This window comes from Blennius ocellaris (genome assembly GCF_963422515.1).
Source record: "Blennius ocellaris genome assembly, chromosome: 19".
Taxonomy (NCBI): domain Eukaryota; kingdom Metazoa; phylum Chordata; class Actinopteri; order Blenniiformes; family Blenniidae; genus Blennius; species Blennius ocellaris.
The window spans coordinates 1,317,469-1,339,071 of NC_137668.1; the positions used below are offsets into that span (position 1 = coordinate 1,317,469).

The 21,603-nt window shown below is 44.3% G+C and overlaps 1 protein-coding gene across 4 annotated transcripts; it reads left to right on the forward strand.

Annotated features, from left to right (window-relative positions):
- The first annotated feature begins 101 nt into the window (after nucleotides 1–101).
- Nucleotides 102–19,696, forward strand: LOC308143935 (uncharacterized protein). Of its 4 annotated transcripts, none has more exons than XR_013937037.1 (6): nucleotides 102–291; nucleotides 7,289–7,398; nucleotides 9,851–10,013; nucleotides 12,632–12,677; nucleotides 13,178–18,791; nucleotides 18,848–19,696. XR_013937037.1 is itself a non-coding variant. In XM_080514887.1 (5 exons), the coding sequence occupies exons 1-5, from the start codon at nucleotides 188–190 to the stop codon at nucleotides 18,152–18,154; spliced, it is 5,400 nt and encodes a 1,799-aa protein (XP_080371013.1). In that variant the 5' UTR covers nucleotides 102–187; the 3' UTR covers nucleotides 18,155–19,696. The 4 variants fall into 4 exon arrangements, 2 of the variants coding, with proteins under 2 accessions (XP_080371013.1, XP_080371014.1); XR_013937038.1 differs by having other exon boundaries at nucleotides 13,178–18,787; XM_080514887.1 differs by having other exon boundaries at nucleotides 13,178–19,696.
- Nucleotides 19,697–21,603: the final 1,907 nt, after the last annotated feature.

Genomic DNA, 21,603 nt, shown 5'->3' on the forward strand with positions numbered 1-21,603 from the left:
TTTAACCCGCCCCGGGCGCGGCGGCGGCGGCAGCAGCAGCGGGCGGGTGGCGGCGGAGGAAGAGCCTCCTGTGGATGGATGTTCGGCTCTGGACCGAATATTTCCTCGTAAATTCCTTTGCACATTTTTCGGATGCGGCCGAGAGGCCGGCGGAGCGCTGCAGGCTGACGGAACCGGTTGAAGAAGGATGTCAACAAGTGACGCAGGAGAGTTGGAGCGGAGAGTTGGAGGAGGAGAGAGAGCGACGCCTCCGTGCGGGACCACACTGTCAGCGAGGACTGCCACTGCAAGGTACGGCTACGAAAAACCCTCTGAACTCCACTTTTTACACCCTGTAGCCAGCTTATCGTCACTGTCACCACTTTACTAAGCTGTAATATGTCGACACGCTCTTTTTGTGGCTCGTTTTACCTTTTACGCACGAGACAAGACAATCGCGCCGAACCGCGTTTAGTAAACGGTGGATTTAATGTTTAAATGTATATTCGCAATGTTAGACACGTATTATAGCTAGATTAAACACCTGGCAGGATGTACTTCATTGTTGACGTAAATTCGGCTTTCGAATAATGTAGTTATTTCACATAGTATACGTTGATCTTTATGCTAAACTGTTTGACAGCATGTAGAGGAGTAACTTCAGGAAAGAAACAGGAATTCTCACTAATGTTATGTGTCTTTATCTGATGAAATGAGAGCGTCATACTGAGAAGGAATAATCCGGACTGGTCAGCAGCTTTGAGTTTATGTTATACAAACTGTTTCATGTGTGATTGAGGTCCGGATGGAGCGACAGCCGTTCCTCTATAAAACATGACGCATGTGCGAAGTTTTCCCTCTCGCCAACACTTTCACACTCTTTGCTTTGGGCTCGACCTTCCATGTGTCCAGTTGTGTACATAACCTTTGCACCTGAGCATGCGGTTTGCGTGTCATGAGTCTGACATTTGACACCAGCATCTTCGTGTTGTTGTGCGGGAGCTGCAAGAGGCTTTCTTGCAGACGAGCTGCTGCACGTTTAATACCAAGATACACAGAGATACTGTTTGTGCATGTCTCCGACTCTTGTTTATTAACGCCGCACATCCTCCTCCTAATTCCTCTTTAAACCTGCCCCTTCTCTGTGCACGTCTTTAGGCTGAAAAATAAGACATCTGTGTTGGAAATCTGACAAGTCGTGAAGGTGTGGCGGCCTGGGAACAAGTCTCACTTCGCCCCGGCCACCTTTTGTTGCCACTCATGCAGCCAGTGCAGAGTCATTAACCTCGCCTTAACTTAAAAAGAAGGTTAGGGTGTAAATCATTGGCGCTGGAACATTACATGTGTTTGTCAGGGCCCGAGCACACGCCCACTGCTTGCATCCATGCGGTTATGTAAGTGTTAGCTGGCAGATAGAGTACAGGCTCACACCCACAGCCGGGCTGACCTCAGGAGGAGAACACACCAACATGCTCGCATGAGACACCCGCGGCGAGGCGCGAGCCCAAAAAGAGCCTCTCTGAGATAACAGTTAGTCATCAGCTCAACACAGACCGATGACAGGGGGAGACGATACACGTTTCCCATGGCGGTGACTGAAGGTCGCACGCAGAGGCCGCCTTTATCACCTGTGGCCCAGACGCCATAAAAACCAACGCTTCGGTTTATGGTTCCAAACTTGATGCAAAACCGGAGATTTGCACATTGAGATGTAATTATTTTTTTAAAAAGGACACAAAGAGGACTGCGGTGTTTAAAGCCACGAGCGGCAGGAACCGACGTTCCTTTTTAAGTAAGTACATTTTTGTTATAAGGCACTTTTTGCTGATGAAAATCACTAAATATTGCCCAGTAAAACTCAATATAACAAATGTATTCCCCATAAGGCACAATAAAACACAATACAACATAAATCATACGCTTCTGCATAGATTTGTCTTCATCTGTGACTTTTAAATTGGATTTATTTCACAAAAATCTGAATATTTGTCACTTACTGCCTTCAAGATTTTTTTTGAAATATATTATTTTATTTTACTCTTTTTTATAAATACAAAAACATATTCCCTGCTGAACATGGCTGTAACTCTTCTTATTTCAATCATGTTGTGACTTTGCATCAGAAATGATGATTCCTGCCGTAGTTTCCAAAGTGTGTGAGGATCAAGCCCCAGTGTGAGAGGTTGAACCACATTACCACCCCTTAAAAGCAGCAATATTTGATTGAATCACTGACTTTTCACAGATATTATTGTAAACGTCTGGAGGATCTACAGCAGGGGTGGTAAACATATTTTAGTTCAGGTTCCACATTCAGACCAAATTCATCTTGAGTGAGTAAAAAAGTGCCATAATAACCTTTAAATTAAAACTTTTAAAGTTTTTCTTTGTGTCAGTGCAGAGTATACGTGATGAAAATGTTATTTTCCAAGCATTTAACACAGGAAACTACCATAATCTCAGCATATTTGAACAAAACCTGGTGAAAATTCTGTGAAATGTCCCAAAAAAAGTCTTCTCCTCTCGCTGATGCATTACGGGAGTTTTTACACCCTGACAGGACGGCTTTGAGGCTCGTTTGATAACAACCATGTTGCTGAGTTTCATGGCGGCATCACCAATATCTCCACTCGGGTCTCGATGTCGTGTCGGCGACTCGTAAGAAATTTGTTTATAAAATCTACGTTTTCTTTGAAATTTGTACAGTCGTCTTGGCGGTTTGGCCGGATTGGAGCCTCTTGTTGGCTGGTTTGTGCCCATGGGCCTCATGTTTTTGTGAATAATATAGACATTTTCACCTCGTGTACTCGCGTTTGAATTTAAAATCGATTGTGGCACTATACGTGACCTCTGAACTGAAATGTGTCTGTTGTCGCTGTAAAATGTGTCGCAGACTTGCTGCCATCACGTTTTGCAAACATATTTCAAGAGAAACCTGACAGAACGGTGATAAATCACATGTTTTCATGCACGATGCATTAATTGCTCTGCAGACATCAACTCATTTAGTGACGCTTTCACTTCATTATTGTCACATTTGCTTCCTATCTGCTGTTTTAAAGGATAAAAACAACAATTAACCAAATCAAGAAAGTGAACAAGCTTAAGTAGTGCTGGTGAGATCTGCAGAAGTAGATAATACATTTGCAAAGAAATAAATATCTCAGTTGTGTCTGGTTAAAAAAGACGTCAATTAGAGTATAAATCCTAAAGCATATATAAGCGTTTTTGTTCATCATGTCATATTCTGATCAATAGTCAATGTTCTCACATTAATATCATACATTTATTATCACGTTATTGTAAAATGTTATTAAAAAATGTCTGGAATCAGTAGATTTTTGCTTAAAAACACTTAAATCAAGTACTACGTGATGAAGATAGTCTGTAGTTTGTGTGTTTTTCTGCTGGAAGCAACAAAAGAGGAGTTTGCTGATCCTCTGGCAGCTTCCCTGCGACGGCAGACTAGAGCTGTAGATGCAGGAGGTGATGAGTCTTTCTCCAAACAAGGCGTCCTGCAGCTTCACCGGCACTAATATGGATGTAACGCGATCGGGTTTCTGTCTTTCTGCGCTCCGCGTCTCGTCCTCGGCTCTGCAGGATCTTCCTGCACAGATTTCTCAGGTCGAGTCCAGACAGGTTGTTGTTTTTTTTTAATAAAGCCTCCGACTCTCCCCTCCAGGGAAGGTGGAGCGTCCATGTTGGCATGAAAGGTCAAACGCATCCACTTGTTCTGCAAGTTACTGTGGATTACTTCTAGATTGTAGTTACTTCTGCGCTGCAGCGGCTGTCTGCCGCTCTCAAGGTTTAGATAAATACAGTTATGATGGAAGTAATCTGCTCACATGCGTCAATAAAGTGGAGAATCTATAGACAGTTGATTCAGCTACTCCCTTTTTTACAAGTCATTGCAAGTCCAACTGTAGAAACTAAAAATGAAATGTTTATTTAGAAAAAAGAGGACATTTTCATTTGATTTTAATGCTCCAAATCAGGATTCCTACATATATGAATATGTAGAAATCCTTATATATTAGCTAAATATGAAGTGTGCGTTCATATTGTTGAGTATTGCATTATGAATTGCAATAAATAAATACGTTTTAAATAAAGTGGTCAACTGAAAGCACAACTTTTCTGAAACAGGGCTACCGTATATTGAGCACCTCAGCTCGAGTAAACAGTTCTTCTGCACATGCTCAGTAGACACTAACAAACATGGCGGCCTCCGTGTTGTCATGACTCCCAGTCCATATTCTCCTGGGACTTCGTGGTTTTATTTTGACAGTAATAACAATCCAACTTGGTTGTCAGTCCACTAGAATGTCTGTGTGCTCCCATTGCTGATGTTTCTAGCGGTCTGTTTTTAGCCATTTCTCCCTGATTATTGTCCTTTTGTGTCTCTAACTGACCCGTTGTCACCGGTTTTTAACATCCAGCGCTCTCTGGGGCAGTAGGACTTCATCTGGTGGGCCAAGAGTGTGTGCAGAGCGTAAATCTCAAGTCATGTGAAGGTCAAAGTACCCACCCCCTCCCGCCCGTGAGCCAATGAACTGAATCAAACCAGTCGGTTGTGGCCCGGCGTCTCGGTGGCGTCGCGCTGGAACCATCCTGGCGAAACGTTGGGTCCGCAGCGTTTGGTAAAAGTGCTCCGGAATGTGTGAGCGGCTGGCTGAGTGGGCGTGTGAGCCGCGTGCTCCGGTTGTAAGCGAAAGTGTGGAGCGAGCGCCGCGTTACATAAGCTCTGCTAATCGGGCCAGCACTATCGGCGAGATAAGGCGAGCGCAGCTGGGATGTTTGGTTTCCCTTCGCCGTCCGATTTCCTCTCACTCACATTCCTGGAGATTTCAGATTAGAGGGGAGAAAAACATGATTATCAGTCCCTAAACGCCCACAAATCTGCGGCTTCTGAGGAACCCCCAGGTTCCACACTGATTCTATCACCGGCTGTTTAATGGAAGATTAAAAACTGCAGGATTGAAGAAACAAAATGTGTTTCGTCTCGTGGTTATGATAAGACCTCGTATGGAAAACAGGCAGTTCTTACACACAAAATGTATTTTATAGTATTTCGTGATGGCATACAAAGAATATTTCCTCTGTAAGTTAAAGTCGTCTGTATCATCACTGTAGATCATGTGATCTCATCTGTGATAGATACAGACTTAAATAAGTTCATTGATTTTAAATGATCTTTGATGGATTTGTTCTCAAGTGTCTCTCGCCCCATACTGACTCTACCTAAACATTTATTTCATCCTTATTTCATCACATCAATCTGTTGTTTTTGGTCATTTTTCTCAGATTTTTGTACTTTTGACTGAAGCCAAGCTATGAATTCATGATGAATTAAACCAATAATCACACAACCTTTACAAATAAATGACTAATTAATTGTGTTTTTCTCTCATATTTTAGATGTTGTCCTTTTTATTTTGTGTAGTATGATAACAGTTTGTTTAACCATCATTTAACACGTGTTTATGTTGAGATCCTTGACCTATAAATACAACATGAAAATTCAGCAGTTTTTAAAAAAAAAAGGACAAATCCAAAGTGAAAGTATAAGAATGTGTGAGGAACGGTGCAATAGGAGACTAATAGAGAGAGGAATGCAGAAAAAATCTGAATCAGATGAATCTACGGTGAAAAATAATAAAAATGTAGTAAAAAAAAAGACGAATGATGTGAATTATTTCAGTGAAACGCAGAAGGATGAACAAGGAAAGGATCCAGTTCCAGTCAGACCAGATGATCTGGACGCTGCAGATGGAATCAAGCGCTCCCTTTTCCCTCAGAGTTATTTAAAATCTTTTTTAATTGACTTCCGTCACTCAGTTTCAACACAAAACAAGTTTTTCATGCTTGTAATTAATTAGAAAGAAAGAAGGTGGAGTTTCTGACATCACAGTGCTGACGTTCCCTCGTCACGGCTTTTTTCACTATTTGCTGTTAAAAGTGTGGAAATGGTGTGAAATGTGCTCACGACTCCTGAATACGAGCGGCAGGCTCCGCCGAGCCGTGGGCCGCTGACACAACTGGTGGTGGGCGACACAACGAAACAACACGCTGCGCTTTTCTTTTTTCTTCTCTTTCTTTGAGAAGTGAAAAACCCACAACTTCACACAATCACCGCTACTGTGTGTGTCAGAGCGAGGGAACGACCCTCAAATACACTCCACTGGAGAGGAGAGGAGGAGGAGGAGGAGGAGGAAGAAGAGATAAGAGGAGGAGAGGGGGAAGAGGAGGAGGAGGAGGAGGAGGAAGAAGAAGAAAAGATGAGAGGGGGAAGAGGAGTAGGGAGAGGAGGAGGGGGAAGAGGAGTGGAGAGGAGGAGGCAGAAGAGGGGAGGAGGAAGAAGAGATGAGAGGAGGAGAGGGGGAAGAAGAGGAGAGGAGGAGAGGGAAGAGGAGTGGGGAGGAGGAGGGGGAGGGAGATGAGAGGAGGAGAGGGAAGAGGAGTGGGGAGGAGGAGAGGGAAGAGGAGTGGAGAGGAAGAAGAGGAGAGGAGGAGAGCAGAAGTAGACAAAGAGAGGAACAGGAGTGAAGGAGAAGAGGAGCAAGAGAGGAGAGGAAAGGAAGAGGAGAGGGGAGGAGGTGAGGAAGAGGAGCAAGAGAAGAGGAGAGGAAGAGTAGCAGGAGAGGAAGTGGAGAAGAAAAGAAGAGAGGAAGAGGAGCAGGAGAAGAAGTGGAGAGGAGAAGAAAAGGCGAGAGGAGAGGAGAGAAAGAGAAGCAGGAGAGGAAGAGGAGAAGAAAAGAAGAGAGGAAGAGGAGCAGGAGAAGAAGTGGAGAGGAGAAGAAAAGGCGAGAGGAGAGGAGAGAAAGAGAAGCAGGAGAGGAAGAGGAGAAGAAAAGAAGAGAGGAAGAGGAGCAGGAGAAGAAGTGGAGAGGAGAAGAAAAGGCGAGAGGAGAGGAGAGAAAGAGAAGCAGGAGAGGAAGAGGAGAAGAAAAGAAGAGAGGATGAGGAGAGGAGAGGAAGTGGAGAGGAGAAGAAAAGGCGAGAGGAGAGGAGAGAAAGAGAAGCAGGAGAGGAAGAGGAGAAGAAAAGAAGAGAGGATGAGGAGAGGAGAGGAAGTGGAGAGGAGAAGAAAAGGAGAGATGAGAGGAGAGGAGAGGAAGATGAGGCAGCGCAGCACTGAGTCCGGCGTTACGACTGACGGTTGTCAACAACAAACGGGAGTAAATAAAGCCTGAGGATCTGGTTTCATGAGCAGCAGCTCCTCCAGCAGGAAGCAGCTGGGATGAAGAGCAGAGCAGATGTTGACTCTTCAAAACCGCTGGATTTGTTTTTATTGTGTTTGTTGTTTTAGAGAACAACGCGATGAAACGCTGGTCGAAAGGCAAAGTCGGCGCCATGAGGAAACGCCAGCTGAGCTGCAGCGACACCGACCAGGAATCAGATGGGAAGAGACACACAGAGGTGACTCACACACACACACACACACACACTCACACACACACACACACACACACACACACACACACACACACACACACATTTTATTTCCATTTTTTCACTTTGTTCCCTTTTTAATTATTTTTTTGTTGTTTTATTTTTTCTTCATTTTTTTCTATTTTTCTATTTTCCTTCATTTCTTTCCCTCTCCGGCTCAGTACTGAATTCAGAACAACATGAACAATGATACATGCTCTCATGTTTACCTTGAAACTTTTACTGAAGCTTTGATACAAACCGGACATTCTTTCCTGGTTAAATAAAGGTTAACCCCCCCTCCCTCCCCCCCTTCAAATACAGTTTAAATAATCCCATCAACAGTTAAATTACGACTTGAAAATCGTGACACTGATTTTTCCAAATTCAAGATTCGTTATGAAAATGACCTCTGTGCAGAAATAACTTTTAAAACACAAGCAGGGAGAAAATAAATAACTAAAACCTTCTTTGATTCACTGGGGAACTAAAGATGTGCTTTAGCTTTAACAGGTGGAGTTTTAATCAATAATTGACTAATTGTTGAAAACATCGCTGAGCCTGCACTTCGGGAACTTCTGGGTTAAATTGACCAAAACCTCCTCTTTTCACACCTGAGATCTGTCTTTTGTAGATTCATTACAATTTCCAGTGTCCACTGTTTATCCACAGACTATTAGGCCTGTATTCAAGATATCTATTGTACTTTGCCAGGCCATTTGGCCTTAAACAAGAAAATGTAGGATTGTTTTCAAGAAAAATTCAAGTTTCGATTTGATTTCTGATCATTTTTTTCTCAATGCACTTCAAAATGACTACAGATATCAGATATATTGACAAAAGTGCAACTTTATTGCTGTGATTGTCCTCAGAGCTCAAATGCATATAAACGATCTCAAAAATAAAAAGTAAATGAGGCTCTGTCATTCAGCAAATTCAAGCTTTAAGCAGGTTTAAGCAAAAGGTGCAGCAGCAACTATGGAAAGCCACAAAGAAGGAAGGAACGGTAGAGAAAGAAATTAGAATTTGCAAAATAAAGATCTTTTTTAGCTACAAACTCGTACATGAGCTGTCCAGGGATTGATTTCTATGTGAAAGTTACACAAATTCCAATCCTATTTAACCATCTCACATGAAAATGTGTTGCTCAAAGTGTTTCATATGAAACCCACCCAGTGCTACCAGTTTGTTTGTTTGTTTTTATTTAGTAAAACGATTATGATTTTGACCCAAAACTAGCAAACAAACAGGTAAAAATGTGAGTGTGCAGTTCTGAGCGTCGGCTTTCAACATTTTCAGGCAGGCAAGGTAAAAGTTTAAACACTCAATGAGTGACAATTAGCGTCACGTTGTAAAGTTAAAAACCACATTTAGAGCAAATATGTAAAAGTCAGGAGAGCAGCTGGAATTCCTCACATTTCTAAAGGCTGAACGACATCCTGAAGCAAATTGTTGAGCTTGTTTTCATCATTTCGAGCTGCGCATGCTGCAGAACGTCACACCGAGGCCCCGGTTAAATGACAACGTTTTCATCTTTCCATTTCAGAAAAGTGTCATGCTCATGCTGCAACGTTTTGAAAACAGTGTGGTTTACATGCCAGGCCACTAGTGGGCGCTGTTCTTGGAATGAAACCACACACACGATTGCAGAGAACAAATGTTAAAAGGTGGAGAACAATACAGACTGGGAGTCATGAGGAAACATTGTTCTTATTGTCCGTTGACTGAGCATGTGCAGAAGTGTTTATGCTCGTGTGCAGTCGCACCCCGTTTCCGTAGGAGGCTTTCAAAGAGTTGCATTTTCAGTGGCAACGTTGTCGTGGAAACAAACCCCAAAACCAGGGATTGGGAATTGATCCCATTTTTCCAAATCTGATTCCATTTCTGATTCTGCTTAACGATTCAGTTCTTCATCGATTCTCATTTGGACATAGAACCTGCAGTATGACCAGCAGAGGGCGCTGACGTTTCCATGAGATTCATTCGGAGTTATCGCATGGCGGTCGTATTTCCTCTCTTTGATCGAACGTCCACTTTGCAAGTCGCCCTGCGGTTGTTCTTTCTCCTGAAATGGAACCAAACTTTGGAGGGCTTGTGCAGCTTGGGCGCCATGTTTCCTGCTGTCTGACATCACTATGCATCCTGCGTGGTGACATCATTCACACCCATTGGAACCAATAAGTCAAAGTCAAAGTCGCTTTATTTGTCAGTTCTGCTACACATCGTCACACATAAATAGCGTTTCCCTCTCACACAACATTAAAAAAACACATTTTTAATTACTAACACTAAAATATGTATAAGAGACAGGAATCATTTGCAAAATTGAGCAAACGATTCCAAGAAACTGAAACACTGGGGTTTTTAATTCCCATCTCTACTCAGAACACTAAAGAAGCGTCAGTGTTTTTGCCTGAGACAGTGAATGTGTGTGTTCCAGCACTGAGACGGACTGACGCACTAAAGAAGGACGAGTGTCTCCACGGCGGAGACTCAGAGCTCCAGACCCGGCGGACTCACGAGCCGCGCTTCACCTCCTCCCTCTTCCTCCGACTGTCCAGCAGAATAAGGCACAGGAGGGTTGTGGACTCGGGCCTGCAGAGGTAAACCACCTCGACCGCGGGAGGACTTTGTTTCTCTGTGGACGTGACGTCGCCACGGCGACATGGTGTCCAGTCTGTCTTCTTTTGTTGCAGAATGACTGATCTGCACATCAGATTTGCAACAACATTCTATTAGCTGCTTTTTCAGTTCCACACTCGAGTCGCTGTAATCCTTTGTTTTCCTACATTTAGTGAAGCAAGTGAGCGAAGCGCTGACGCCCCGTCTGCCGGCTTCAGATCCTCATATAAACACGAACCAACCATCTGTGTAACTTTCAGAAATCATTTTCTGGATGCAGGCGTCCGCCACACACCCTTTTTTTCAATGCATCAGGTTGTTTTCATGTTTCATTTTTCAAATAGCGCTTCTGTGAGTCTGTAACCAGAAGTCACGTTAACTGAATATTTTCTGGAGAGTTTTGAACAAGAAGAGAAAAATTTGAAGCCTTTCCATCATTTTGACAGGTTGACAAACGTTTGCGGATGGCATAAATACCAAATGATACTTTTAAAGCTGCTTTTAATCCCTCCGAACCAAAGTCTCCAGCCCTGCCACTAATGTCTTAGTTTGGAAAAATGACTTGGTCTTAAGGGATTAAAATCAGCTTGTATAAATCCCCAGATTGTGTTTGAAACAGTTTCACGTCAGCTGAGGTACCATGTAGGCAAATTTGGACAAAAAGTAACAGAATGTAGTCACATAAAATAAAGATATGTTGATGTTTTTAAGTGTTTGGAAAATATTTTAAATATCCTAATATCAGATTGTGTCGGAACCCCCCCCCGGCAACAGGCAGGCCAGAAAACATCGATTTTATTTATTTATTTATTTATTTATTTATTTATTTATTTATTTATTTATTTATTTATTTATTTATTTATTTATTTATTTATTTATTTATTTAAACAAAGTAAAAGTAGTGGACATAGTTTGTAAAAAAAAAAAAAAAAATCATAATAAAACAGGCTACAAGTGAAGGTTTTTTTTGTTTGTTTATTGTTGTTGTTGTTGTTGTTGTTTTTAGATTTTACTTGTTTTCATGAAATTGGCCTCAAGTTGAGATTGTGGTCATTTTCACTAGTAATTGTTTGGTTTTGTGAAAATGTAGACATTCTTATCATATATACTCTGTGTATCAATGTACAATTTGCTTGGTGGTTTGGCCAAACTGGAACCTCTTGCAGGCCAGTTTTGTCCCACAGGCCAACACCCCACTTCTCATGCTAAACTGAACATGGCAACCCTGACGAAGGCAGAAACATAAAAGCCGTTTGTCAACAACAAACAAACTGACACGTGCTCGTCAAAGAATTTAACTGTGATCCTGTTGCCAAACAGGGATCGAACTCTCCAACGTCTGGACTCCAGTAGTGTGTCGGTTCTATATGCAGCTCTCTGTTCTCCTCCATCCAGGAAGCAGGATTCTTACTATTAATGTGTCATTGACTCATAAATCATTTACCTGTGGTCGTACGGTGATACTTCCTGGAGTCGTCGCTGTGGCTTCACCAGCCAATCATTAACTTTTTTTTTTTTACAAGAAATCAAAGAGATATGATAATAGATGTTGACAATAATCCTACTGGGAGAAGAGTTTGTGTTACATAAGTCTCCTGAAGCGTATGTCTGTGTGTACATTATCCAAAGATCAGGATCAGCTTGTCCTTGCTGGTCATTAAACACAACTTTATTTGTTCAAGCGAAGACACTCCCATCCACCGTGTGAAGTCAAGTCAGTCCGACCTGACCTAATATGGTCGCGTTGTGCCGAGTTTGCATTGTTTTTACACGCGGGTGCACCTGCAGCTCGTATTTAATTAAAAGAGAAAGGCTTTGTTAATGCGCTGGAATGGTTGTGAGGCGTGGCTTCATCCGTGCACATGTGATGGTGAGAAAGCCGTTTAGAGGAGAGCAGGACAGAGGAGAGGAATGTCGTCGGGCCTGTCGATCGGCATTTCGGTGGCCACTGTTACACGTTTAATCCTTCAACTGTTTCACCAAAAAAAAAACATTACAGTAGAGTAGATAGGTCGCACACGATCTCAGATATTTTGATCAGAATTTTTCTGTTCATTGCACAAAAACTAAACAGAACAAAATACAATAAATCAAGAAGAACATTAAATTATTAGACCTACTGTTTTTAGACAACGTTACATAATTAATAGCTGTTGCTGGGATGGTAAAATGGTCGTATTTCAATTGGATGGTTGCAGGTTATGATTCCCTGCCACTCCCTGTCCACAGGTCAAAGTGTCCTTAAGCAAGACGCTGAACCTCAAACAGCTCCTGTTGGACGGATAGTGCATCTTACATGTGGCAGTTCAATCCATTAGCTTCAGGTCGTAGGAGCGAGAGGTTAGAATTGGGAGTTTTTAGATTCTATTCCTGCAGTGGACAGGTCACCACTGTGGGTTGCCCTTCACCCTTGTCCCCCACCACGAGGAATATCTCCAAGGGGATTGGTAGGCATGATGAGTTTAGTTTATACAACAAAATATTATTAAAAAATGATTTTCATGAACTTTATTTTATGGCTCAACAAATTCCCAACAATGAAAAATGTGCATATGAACATTAATGCCAAGTGTCTTCTCTCTCTGCCCTTCTTTTCCAGTGTGACCAAACCACAACCATCTGAGGGCAAAGATGGCAGAGTTCAGGTAAAGATAAGCCACATCATCTGATAAATCAACTGTTTAGGGGCCTGACGTGAAGCAGCCACCTGTAAACACAATATAACAAGTGACATTGTGTACTCTGGTCTGGACTGATTATTGTTTCAGCAGTTAGAAGGGACAGGGTGTGTGTGTCTAAGAAATTTCTCACGCCGTTTAAGACAACCTGTTCGTCAGGCTTTGAATTTTTCAATAGCTCCACCTTGGGAACAGAAGGACTTGCTCTGTGAAATTCAAGAACTGTTGCTGTAGAAGCTCAACAGACTTTTTCCAATCCTTTTGTGGAACTATGTGCAGAATTCACAGAGGCATGATAATCTGCACTCAGACGACTTTAACGATATAGCTAGACATACCTGAAGTGTTATGATACCGACAGGATATAGAGCGTTGGATATTGTACAGTCACGTGGATTAAAACTGTAGAAATATTGACATCATCTCTGAAATTCTATTGCAAGTTTAAGCCATTTTTGTCTCCACAGGTGAATGGAGGAGCGTTATCATCTCACACCTCGTTAGAGAGGACCAGCGTCCATTCATCATTGGATATTCTACCAAGAGACGGACCGCTCAGCCAAGCACCTGGCAAAGAAAAGGACTCGAGTTTACCTTACAGAATTCCAAATGGTGACCTTCGAACACAAGAGCACCACAGCCTGCACGCCTGTATATCACTTCCTGGAACCAACACTGGATCAGTAACTGGAGCTGAGCCGGGGGAAGATATCAAGGAACACAAACAGCTTGAGAGCCGTGCTGATTTGGAGAGACTTTCCGCCCACCATTCCCCAAGCATGTTGTCTTCCACTGTGGTGACGGTTCTCGCCCCTCCCTGGACCGGCCGAATACGTCGACCTAAAAAACCGGACAGCGGCTCTGATGCTCAGGGGAATTTACAAGATCCTTCAGCAAACCGTGCATACGGCTTCCAGGAGACCTTCCAGTATGGTGGGGAAGGTACTTCAGATGGTGGATCTCAAATGAGGAGGCCTTTAATGGCCCAGAGGAACAACACAGTGGGATGGTCCACTAAAGCTGATCCCTCGATGGGGGACTCTCGCAGAAAACTTATGCAGACGGTCTCCCTGGATGTAAACGCTATGAAGACGGATACAGAAGATGTCAGTCCTTTAACCACCCATCCATCCCCAGCGTCGCCCTTTCTCCTCAACCAGATTGAACAAGGGCGCAATCTGCAAGCCAACCAGGCACAACTGTCGGCTCTGAGCTCAAAACCAACAACCAGCAGTTTACTTTTGTCTTTAAGAAGATGCAACTCCAGTGGCAAGAGCTCAAACACTGCTGCCGCCACCTTGTCCAACGCTAGCACTTCTCCTACCAAGCAGAATGAAAAACTTTTCTCCACACAGGGATTTCTCAACAAAAATGAGCCAGAGAGGCCAAAGCCACTGCTTTCACCAGGGTCCCTTTCTTACGGGACAACTAAAACCGGACCCGTCCGTCCCCCTTCATCCGCCAATCAGAGAGAAATTAACAAATCAGACACACCCTTCTTCTCAACTACGCCAATTAGCAGGGAGTCAGATAACACAACCATGAATAAAACCCAGTCCACTCAGGCATTTCTGAGTAAAGGACAACCACACTACAAGGCTTCAGATAAAAGTGCAAACCTACTGTCAGCGACCTCCGTGTCAGTGCCCAGGCACCCCTCCTATGACCACTCCCCCCATCAAAAGCCTCCCTCAGTCCCGAGAGCCACCCTCACATCCACTTCCTGGTGGAAACAAGTGACCCGGGATGGTAATGCTCCTTTCACTCGCAGCAATCCAACCAATATCGAAGATAAGCCCAATAACATACCCTTAACACCCCCCCACGATACTCGGGGTTTGGGCTCGATGAGTCCAACTGACAACAAAAGATTCACTCAAATCCGCAACAACGGAGACAACAATAACACGACAGAGGCCGTGTTCAGGAGTAACATGAAGCCACAGGGAGGAACTGCCGACCTTAGACAAAGAAACACTGAAAATTCACCTAACCAGGAATCAGGTTGGCTTGTCATGCAGCAACATGGCTCGAATCTGAACAACCGAGCACTACAAACAACTTACAGTGTCCCTTGTGTTTCATTCACTTCTAAAATGAGCAGAGCTTCCTCTCTAACCATGTTAAGTCACCTGAAAGACTCCAACCAGCATGACGCAAGTAATGGTTCAGCTGAGTTACCACCCCCTCTGCGAAGTCCCAGGAGCCCAAGTACACCCACGGGGAACAATAATCATCGTTCATCAAAATCCAACAGCCCCCCCGCATCTCACATGGACTCACAGCCGTTCATCAGATCATCTCCTTCGCCTGATTGCACCTTAACCACTTCTGGCCTCTCAACTGCCTCCAATGCTAAAAGCCCTTTCTCTTTCTATACAGCCCCTTCTCAGTCCAATATTCAATATTCTTCTTCCCAGACCCCAAAATTGACAGACAAAGTCACGACCACGCCTCTTGGCTTTGAAAGAAACTACGCCTCCATTCCCAAACCTTTCCAGTCTAAAACTGTGTCCAGCCTGATGCCGACAGTCCCTTCTTTCTCCAAAACAAACTACAACTACACACCCCCCACTTCTGGCACATCTTCATCCACCACCACTGGACATCCTGTAGCCACGAGTCCCTCCCTTCTCAGTCCCTCCATCACCCCTTCAAGAACACCCTCACCCACCCTTCCCACCTCCATATCCTCTCTGCTAACCCCTCCTGCAACCCCAAACACCACCAATGCCACTAGCACCAAAGGGATTAAAACATTTTCCAGCAGCCTGGAAAGAGACCCTAAGAAGAAACGACCGGAAGCAAAGAGGGCGAGGCGAGTAACGTGGGATCAGTCGGTGGATCTGCACTGCTCCGAGTCCGCGAAAGTGGAGAAGCAAGAAACATCTCCAGTCCCAGCTATCCCTCTATCACCGTCAAGGCCTCGGCGTGATACACCATCCATTTTTTCCTTCCTTCGATCGGGAAGCCCAGAATGCAGTCCTGATTCACCTCACATCTCCAGTACACAGCCTGGAAAGGGAAAGTATAGATCACTGTCATCTGACGCAGTTGATTCGGCTTCTAGAGAACGTGAGAAAAGCAAGCAGAGAATTGGAGACGCCACAATCTTTGACCAGGAGAAACAGGTCTTGACCACACCCATGCAGGAAAGGACACAGTCAGTAGAATCTGGCTCAGCTCAGTGTCGTTCTTCTGCTCCCCTCTCCCTCCCACCAGACTTTTCAAGAAATTATAAGCTTCGTTATAGCTCGCCACCGTACTCCACACTCAGGTCAAGCAGGCCTGCACAAGGAGAAACTAAACCTATAACACCCAGGTCGCCTCTGTTTCCACAACCAACTCAGTCACAGTATGGCCCTTCCTCAAAATCTGACAAGACCCTACCGTCCACCAAACCCTCTCTCTCCCCTACAAAGGCCTTCCAGCTCATGCCGCTGCCTTTCCCAAAGAAAACCAGTACAACAGACAGCTCAAAATGCGATCAGGTCATCAACAATCATGACAGGAATATCGTCCAGGCCCCTCCGAATAGCCAGCTCCAGCTCGTCAACAACAGAGTTAACTATGGATCAGAGTCTGTTCAGGTTGATAGACCATCCCACTCCTCATTTGTCACAGAGACATTGATCTACAGCATTAAACATAAAGCGGATCCAGCTCCAGCTGCCGAGAAGAGCACCACACCTAAACCTTTGCAGCACACTGCAAACACACCGGTTTCTGTGGAGACCAAGTTAAGTCAACATTCACACTCAGGGCAGAGTCGAGAAGCTGCAGCGGAACCTCGTGGTCATTCGGATCAGAGTTCCAGTGGCAGCAGCTCCACTGACAGTCAGTCCCAGGGCAGCCGGAGAATGAAAGACGGTGTTCTGGGAAAAAGCAGATTTTTCTCCATTGATGTCAAAAATGAACAAAGCCCAAAGAAAAGCCGCTTTGCACTAAAGAAAAGTGTCAGCACACCAAATGCCAATTTGGCGAGATCAGAGTCGGAGAGAGTCAGCAAGACTAGCAACAAAGTGGATCAGGTCCTCAACAAACTGAGACAAAGATTTAGCACGAAGCGGCAGGATGACGACCCGTCCTTCCCGTGGAAATGGAGACGAGGCTCCCAAACGCCTTCGATCAGCAGCGACGTCAGCAACCTTAGTGATAACAGTGTTGAGAGCACCAAAACTGTCGAGGAGAAAGAATTAGTCTGCCACGGATCGGTCAAGAACACGGATGATATATGGACACAAAACAGATACACCATCATACCTTCCTCCACTGTTGAAAGAACAGGATCAAGAGATCACTTCTCTGGGTGGTCAGAAAAATCAACTTTGAGAACTGACCCACAAGAGCCGAATGCTTGTCCGGAAGACACGTCTGAAAGTAAAGTTCAGCTCAGAGTCCACAGCCCACCGCCGCCTCATTTTGACTTCTACCAAGATAACAGCACAGATTATAATACAACAAACCAGCTCGTCCCTTGTCGAGATCCCAGTCCTTGTCAGAGCCCAAACACGTCAGGTGTTTATCCAATTCAGTTCAGGAAGTCGACACCCAGCCCAAGAAGTCCCTTCTCCCCATTCGCCTCTCTTTCTCCCGTGTCCCATTTTCCTGCACCAGATCCAGCAGACGACAACGTCTTCTATAGCCCGAAGCTGCAGCGCCGTGAACTAGGCGACACAATGAGCCACGGGGCGACGAGGAAAGCATCCACAGGTCCTCCGAGTATCAGTCCAGGACAGGATAAGGAACGGTTGGCATCTTCATATGCAGATTTGAAGTATGGCATAGAGCCTGGGAAGTCCTTTTCTGTCAGCTCAGTTCTCTCCAGTCGGCCCTCAGGACCCGGACGGATTTCCACTGGATCCAGATTCATGAGCGTGGGCGACCTCTCTCACTCTGCCTTGTCTTACGGAGGTAACGGCGGAAGCTTAGATCCGTGGTCCGCCCCCCCTGAAGGAGCCTCAGATTCTGGTGGCCAAGCTGCTAAACCCCATCATTTGTGGTATTTGGCCAGCGATCCAGGTAAATTCAGGTCTCGGTCTCTTCCTCGATCACTGACCAAGTGTTTGGCAAACTGGAGCTCTGAAGGCGCCCCTGCTCAACCCTCAACCGACACTCTGATCTCAAAACCGGCTCGCCTCCACAACCCAAGCGTTGACATTTGCCACTTCACATGGGAAGCAGAGGGTCCTCCGACCCCTCCTCCAACCCCTCCCATGTCACTGGTGACCAGACGCATTTCCAAACCTCCCAGCCTCCCTTCTCCCACCTTCCCCAGCACGTCAGGGGCACTCCAGGCGGACCGGGCACAGCTCCGGTCTGGGGGGTACATGTCCAGCCTCAGCACCTTCGAGGAGTCGTCAGACAGCAGCTCCGACACGACCACAGATGATGAATATTACTTAGAAGCAGATGAAACCGGAGAGAAGGAGACGGAACTGTAAAAACTTCTCTCAAGCCTCCAGCGATGGGACTGTAAACGTAAATCCAGGAGAGAAATCCATTTGAGCTTTTTGTTTGCAAGAAGGTGACGTGAGATCAATTGGTTGTCTGCATGATTTGCTTTTGAAAGTGGCACCTGCAGCATGGGTTTGAATACATTTTAGGTGAGTACATTGTGCTGTTTATGAGGGTGGATCTGCAATCTATGGATACAAATAACTTGTGTAATGTTTATTCTTTGGACCAGTGGTTTTGAAAGTGTGGGGGGGGGGGGGGGGGGTTCATCCCAGATGGATGCTTCCCATTTCGACGCCTCACCATTTGTACAATTTCAATGGCCTAGGATGAATAGTTATGGATTTTTTACACATGAAGACACGTAGTTCCTTTCAAAAAGTACCTCATTAGTTTAAAATCATGGTTGGAGGGGGGAAAAAGAAGAGACAACCACTCCGTCCATTCCCGATGTCTGATGCAAACCTTCACAGAATGAAACATATGTTTAATAGCGTCTATTATATATGATGAGAAATATCTAATATTAACTTTAATAGGTGTGTGTGTATAATATACGTGTGTATGTATGTATATATTTATGTGTGTGTGTGTGTGTGTGTGTGTGTGTGTGTGTGTGTGTGTGTGTGTGTGTGTGTGTGTGTGTGTGTGTGTGTGTGTGTGTGTGTGTGTGTATACAGCATCTAAGTGAAGCACCTACCTGGGATGACACTGTGGGGAGGGGCCTCCTTGAGAAACTGTTTACACGACACTGGTGCTCAGAGCCACTGACAACACAACTTTTTGAAAACACTCAAGGAAAAGCTGCTACTGTGCGTACACACCACAGCTGAAGAAAACAATCTTCCTGCACATGTGAGGGTACATAATCAATAACAACCATGGTGGCCTTCAAAGTGGCACAACTCCCACCATATCTGCAGTTTTCATGGAAACAGACATTGTTTTAAAAACAGTGCCGTGTAAATGCAAAACAGTTTTGAAACGAAACTGCAAAAATGAAGCATTCCTAGTCAAATAAAATGTTTGTTTAGTTTATTAGTTTAAAAAAACAAAACAAAGGAATGATGGTGGGGTGCGGGTTAGGAGGCTGGTCCCTCCACACTTTCAAAATCTCCGGTTTGGGCAGTCGCATGGCATCAGTGAGGTTCATATCTGTGTGGATGTTTTAATGAACAAATAGTGTGTACGTTTAGGCTTTTGGCACGAGTCCTACCTTTAGGTTTGCATTTCATCATGCTGGTTTAAGTGCTCTCGTTTATATTTCATCATCTTCCACGTTTGAAGATTTAGCATCAAATATAAAAAATTATGTATTTTCTAAGAAAGTTATTTTGGGCAGTGTTGCTTTGAAAAGTGTTTTTTTTTTTTCTTTGTTTGTTTTACTTTTTAAATCTGGGATGAGATCTAATCATGTTCTGATTATCATTTGTTATTAAAATGCTCTGTACAGCGTCTGCTCTTATTTGCACAGTGAGAATCTGAAGTCTTATGTCTATTTTATAAATAAATGTAATATTTCTAACGAGGATCTCGTGTTTTGGTCACTTTTATTGGTCCGACTGAGTCAAACCTCGGGGATTTCTCAGGCTCCTTTCAGACAGGCGTTTCTCATCACAATATTTACACGCCTTGATAAGTGAAAAGGTATGTTGATAATGAGACGGCGGTCACATTCCACTTCACCACGACTTTGAATGACCACGTGAGTCACACGGCTTTTCTTAATGCTGCTTTAAATAGCGACCAGCTTGAGGCGGGGCCGTTCCAACAGTCACATTTATTAAATGGGCGTTTTCTTTCTGTGATTAGTTGCTGTGATGATGGCAGGATCAAACAGTAAATGATTAACTCGTGAAAGTGTTTTGTTGACGTTTACTCTGTACGCACCGAGAAGAATTTTTCCCAGGCAGACGCCTCGGCCTGCTTCAGATTATTGCTCATGAGCTCATCGGGTACGGGCAACGACTGCCTCACATTGTGTGTCATCGCCTTTTCCACCTTATGTCATCCAGAGAGAATCACACAGCGCCGGTGCTGAGACACTCGATCCAGGCTGGTGATGCAGACTCCTCCGTTTAGATGCTGAGGCACACCTGGATGACCAAGACACACAAAACTTGTGTTTCACAGCTTCAATTCAAGTTCATTTCTATGAAATGAAAAACAAACAATTCCACCTGAGCAAGCGTAAGATGGCGGGAAGTAAAATAAAACTCCCTTGTAACAGGAAGAAACTATTCAATTATATTTAAACTTAACTTGAATTGATGTCATCAGCATATTCTTAAAGTCCTAGTGAAATGAAAATTCGACCTCCAAAACACTCTGGCTGTCGCTTCTAGGGACATTTTTTATACTAACTGGTCCAAGGGTAAAATGTTAAAACACGGCAATCTGCGAGAAAATAGCCGATAAACAGCAGTATTTCCTCTGCTGGGCGGAGCTTCTCACAATAATAGAGTGACATCACGAGTTGTGCACACGCCCAAGTTGTGTTTACATTATGGAGGATCAGAGTTTTGACCACGAAGAGGCTGAATTGAACCATATTTCATCATCATGGTCATTTCAAACCCAGTGATTGATGAAGAAGACACAGAAGGTGGTTCTGCCATCGGTGACCCCGTCTGGAACATGTTTGAGGAAGCAGAAGACACTTCGTCCTCCATTTGTCCTCGTCTCCTCGCCTCAGCAGCCGCCAGTTTTCACCTTTGAGGCTTTGAGGCTCCTGGCTTTTGGAAGAACAACCCGGCTTCCTGGATCACGTCGAAGCGCTTTTCTGACTGTGCCGAATCACCGAAGATGAGTCCAGGTATTACTTGATCGTCTACTAGCCGCCCGAGCTAGCGGCTACCCGCGCGAGCTAACGGCTAGCGGCTCCCACCGCCTGTGCTCCTTTTCTCCTCTCTCGGTCTCTTCCAGGCTCAATCTTTCGTCAAGGCTCATAAAATGCCCACTATAACTTCAAAACACTGTTAAAACTTGGATATTTAAGAGGAAACAAGCCGATATAAACACAACAGATGGAGATCTGCACAACTCGTGATGTCACGCCCACGAAGAAGGATTCCCCCGACTTCCTCGGCTGGAGATTCAAAATTTAAATAACTTTGTTATGCGACAACAGTGGTGGAGCAGAGTCGGAGGAACCTTAGAAGTAGTAGCCCAACTATCGTTTTTTGCAAAGTACTGTTTTACATTTCACTAGGACTTTAAGTATAAAAGTGGCACCAATATTTAAGGAGGGAAAAACAAAACAGTGAGACAATCACACACTCACGTTCACATCTATGTGTAATAAAAAGGCAGCAGTTGTGCTCTGCTGCATATTTTTGGAATGTGGGAAACTGGTAAAGCCCCTCAAACCAATTTTTGCTCTAAATATTTACCACTACACCACCTCTTCTGTTCCATAATGTACTGAATCTCCGAA

Bases quoted from the DNA above. Each gene is read 5' to 3' on its own strand.
- LOC308143935 (XM_080514887.1), top strand. From the start codon at position 188: ATGTCAACAAGTGACGCAGGAGAGTTGGAGCGGAGAGTTGGAGGAGGA. The intron at 10,014-12,631 runs GTAAACCACCTC...CTTCTTTTCCAG, and splicing joins GTGGACTCGGGCCTGCAGAG to TGTGACCAAACCACAACCAT. The intron at 12,678-13,177 runs GTAAAGATAAGC...TTGTCTCCACAG, and splicing joins GCAAAGATGGCAGAGTTCAG to GTGAATGGAGGAGCGTTATC.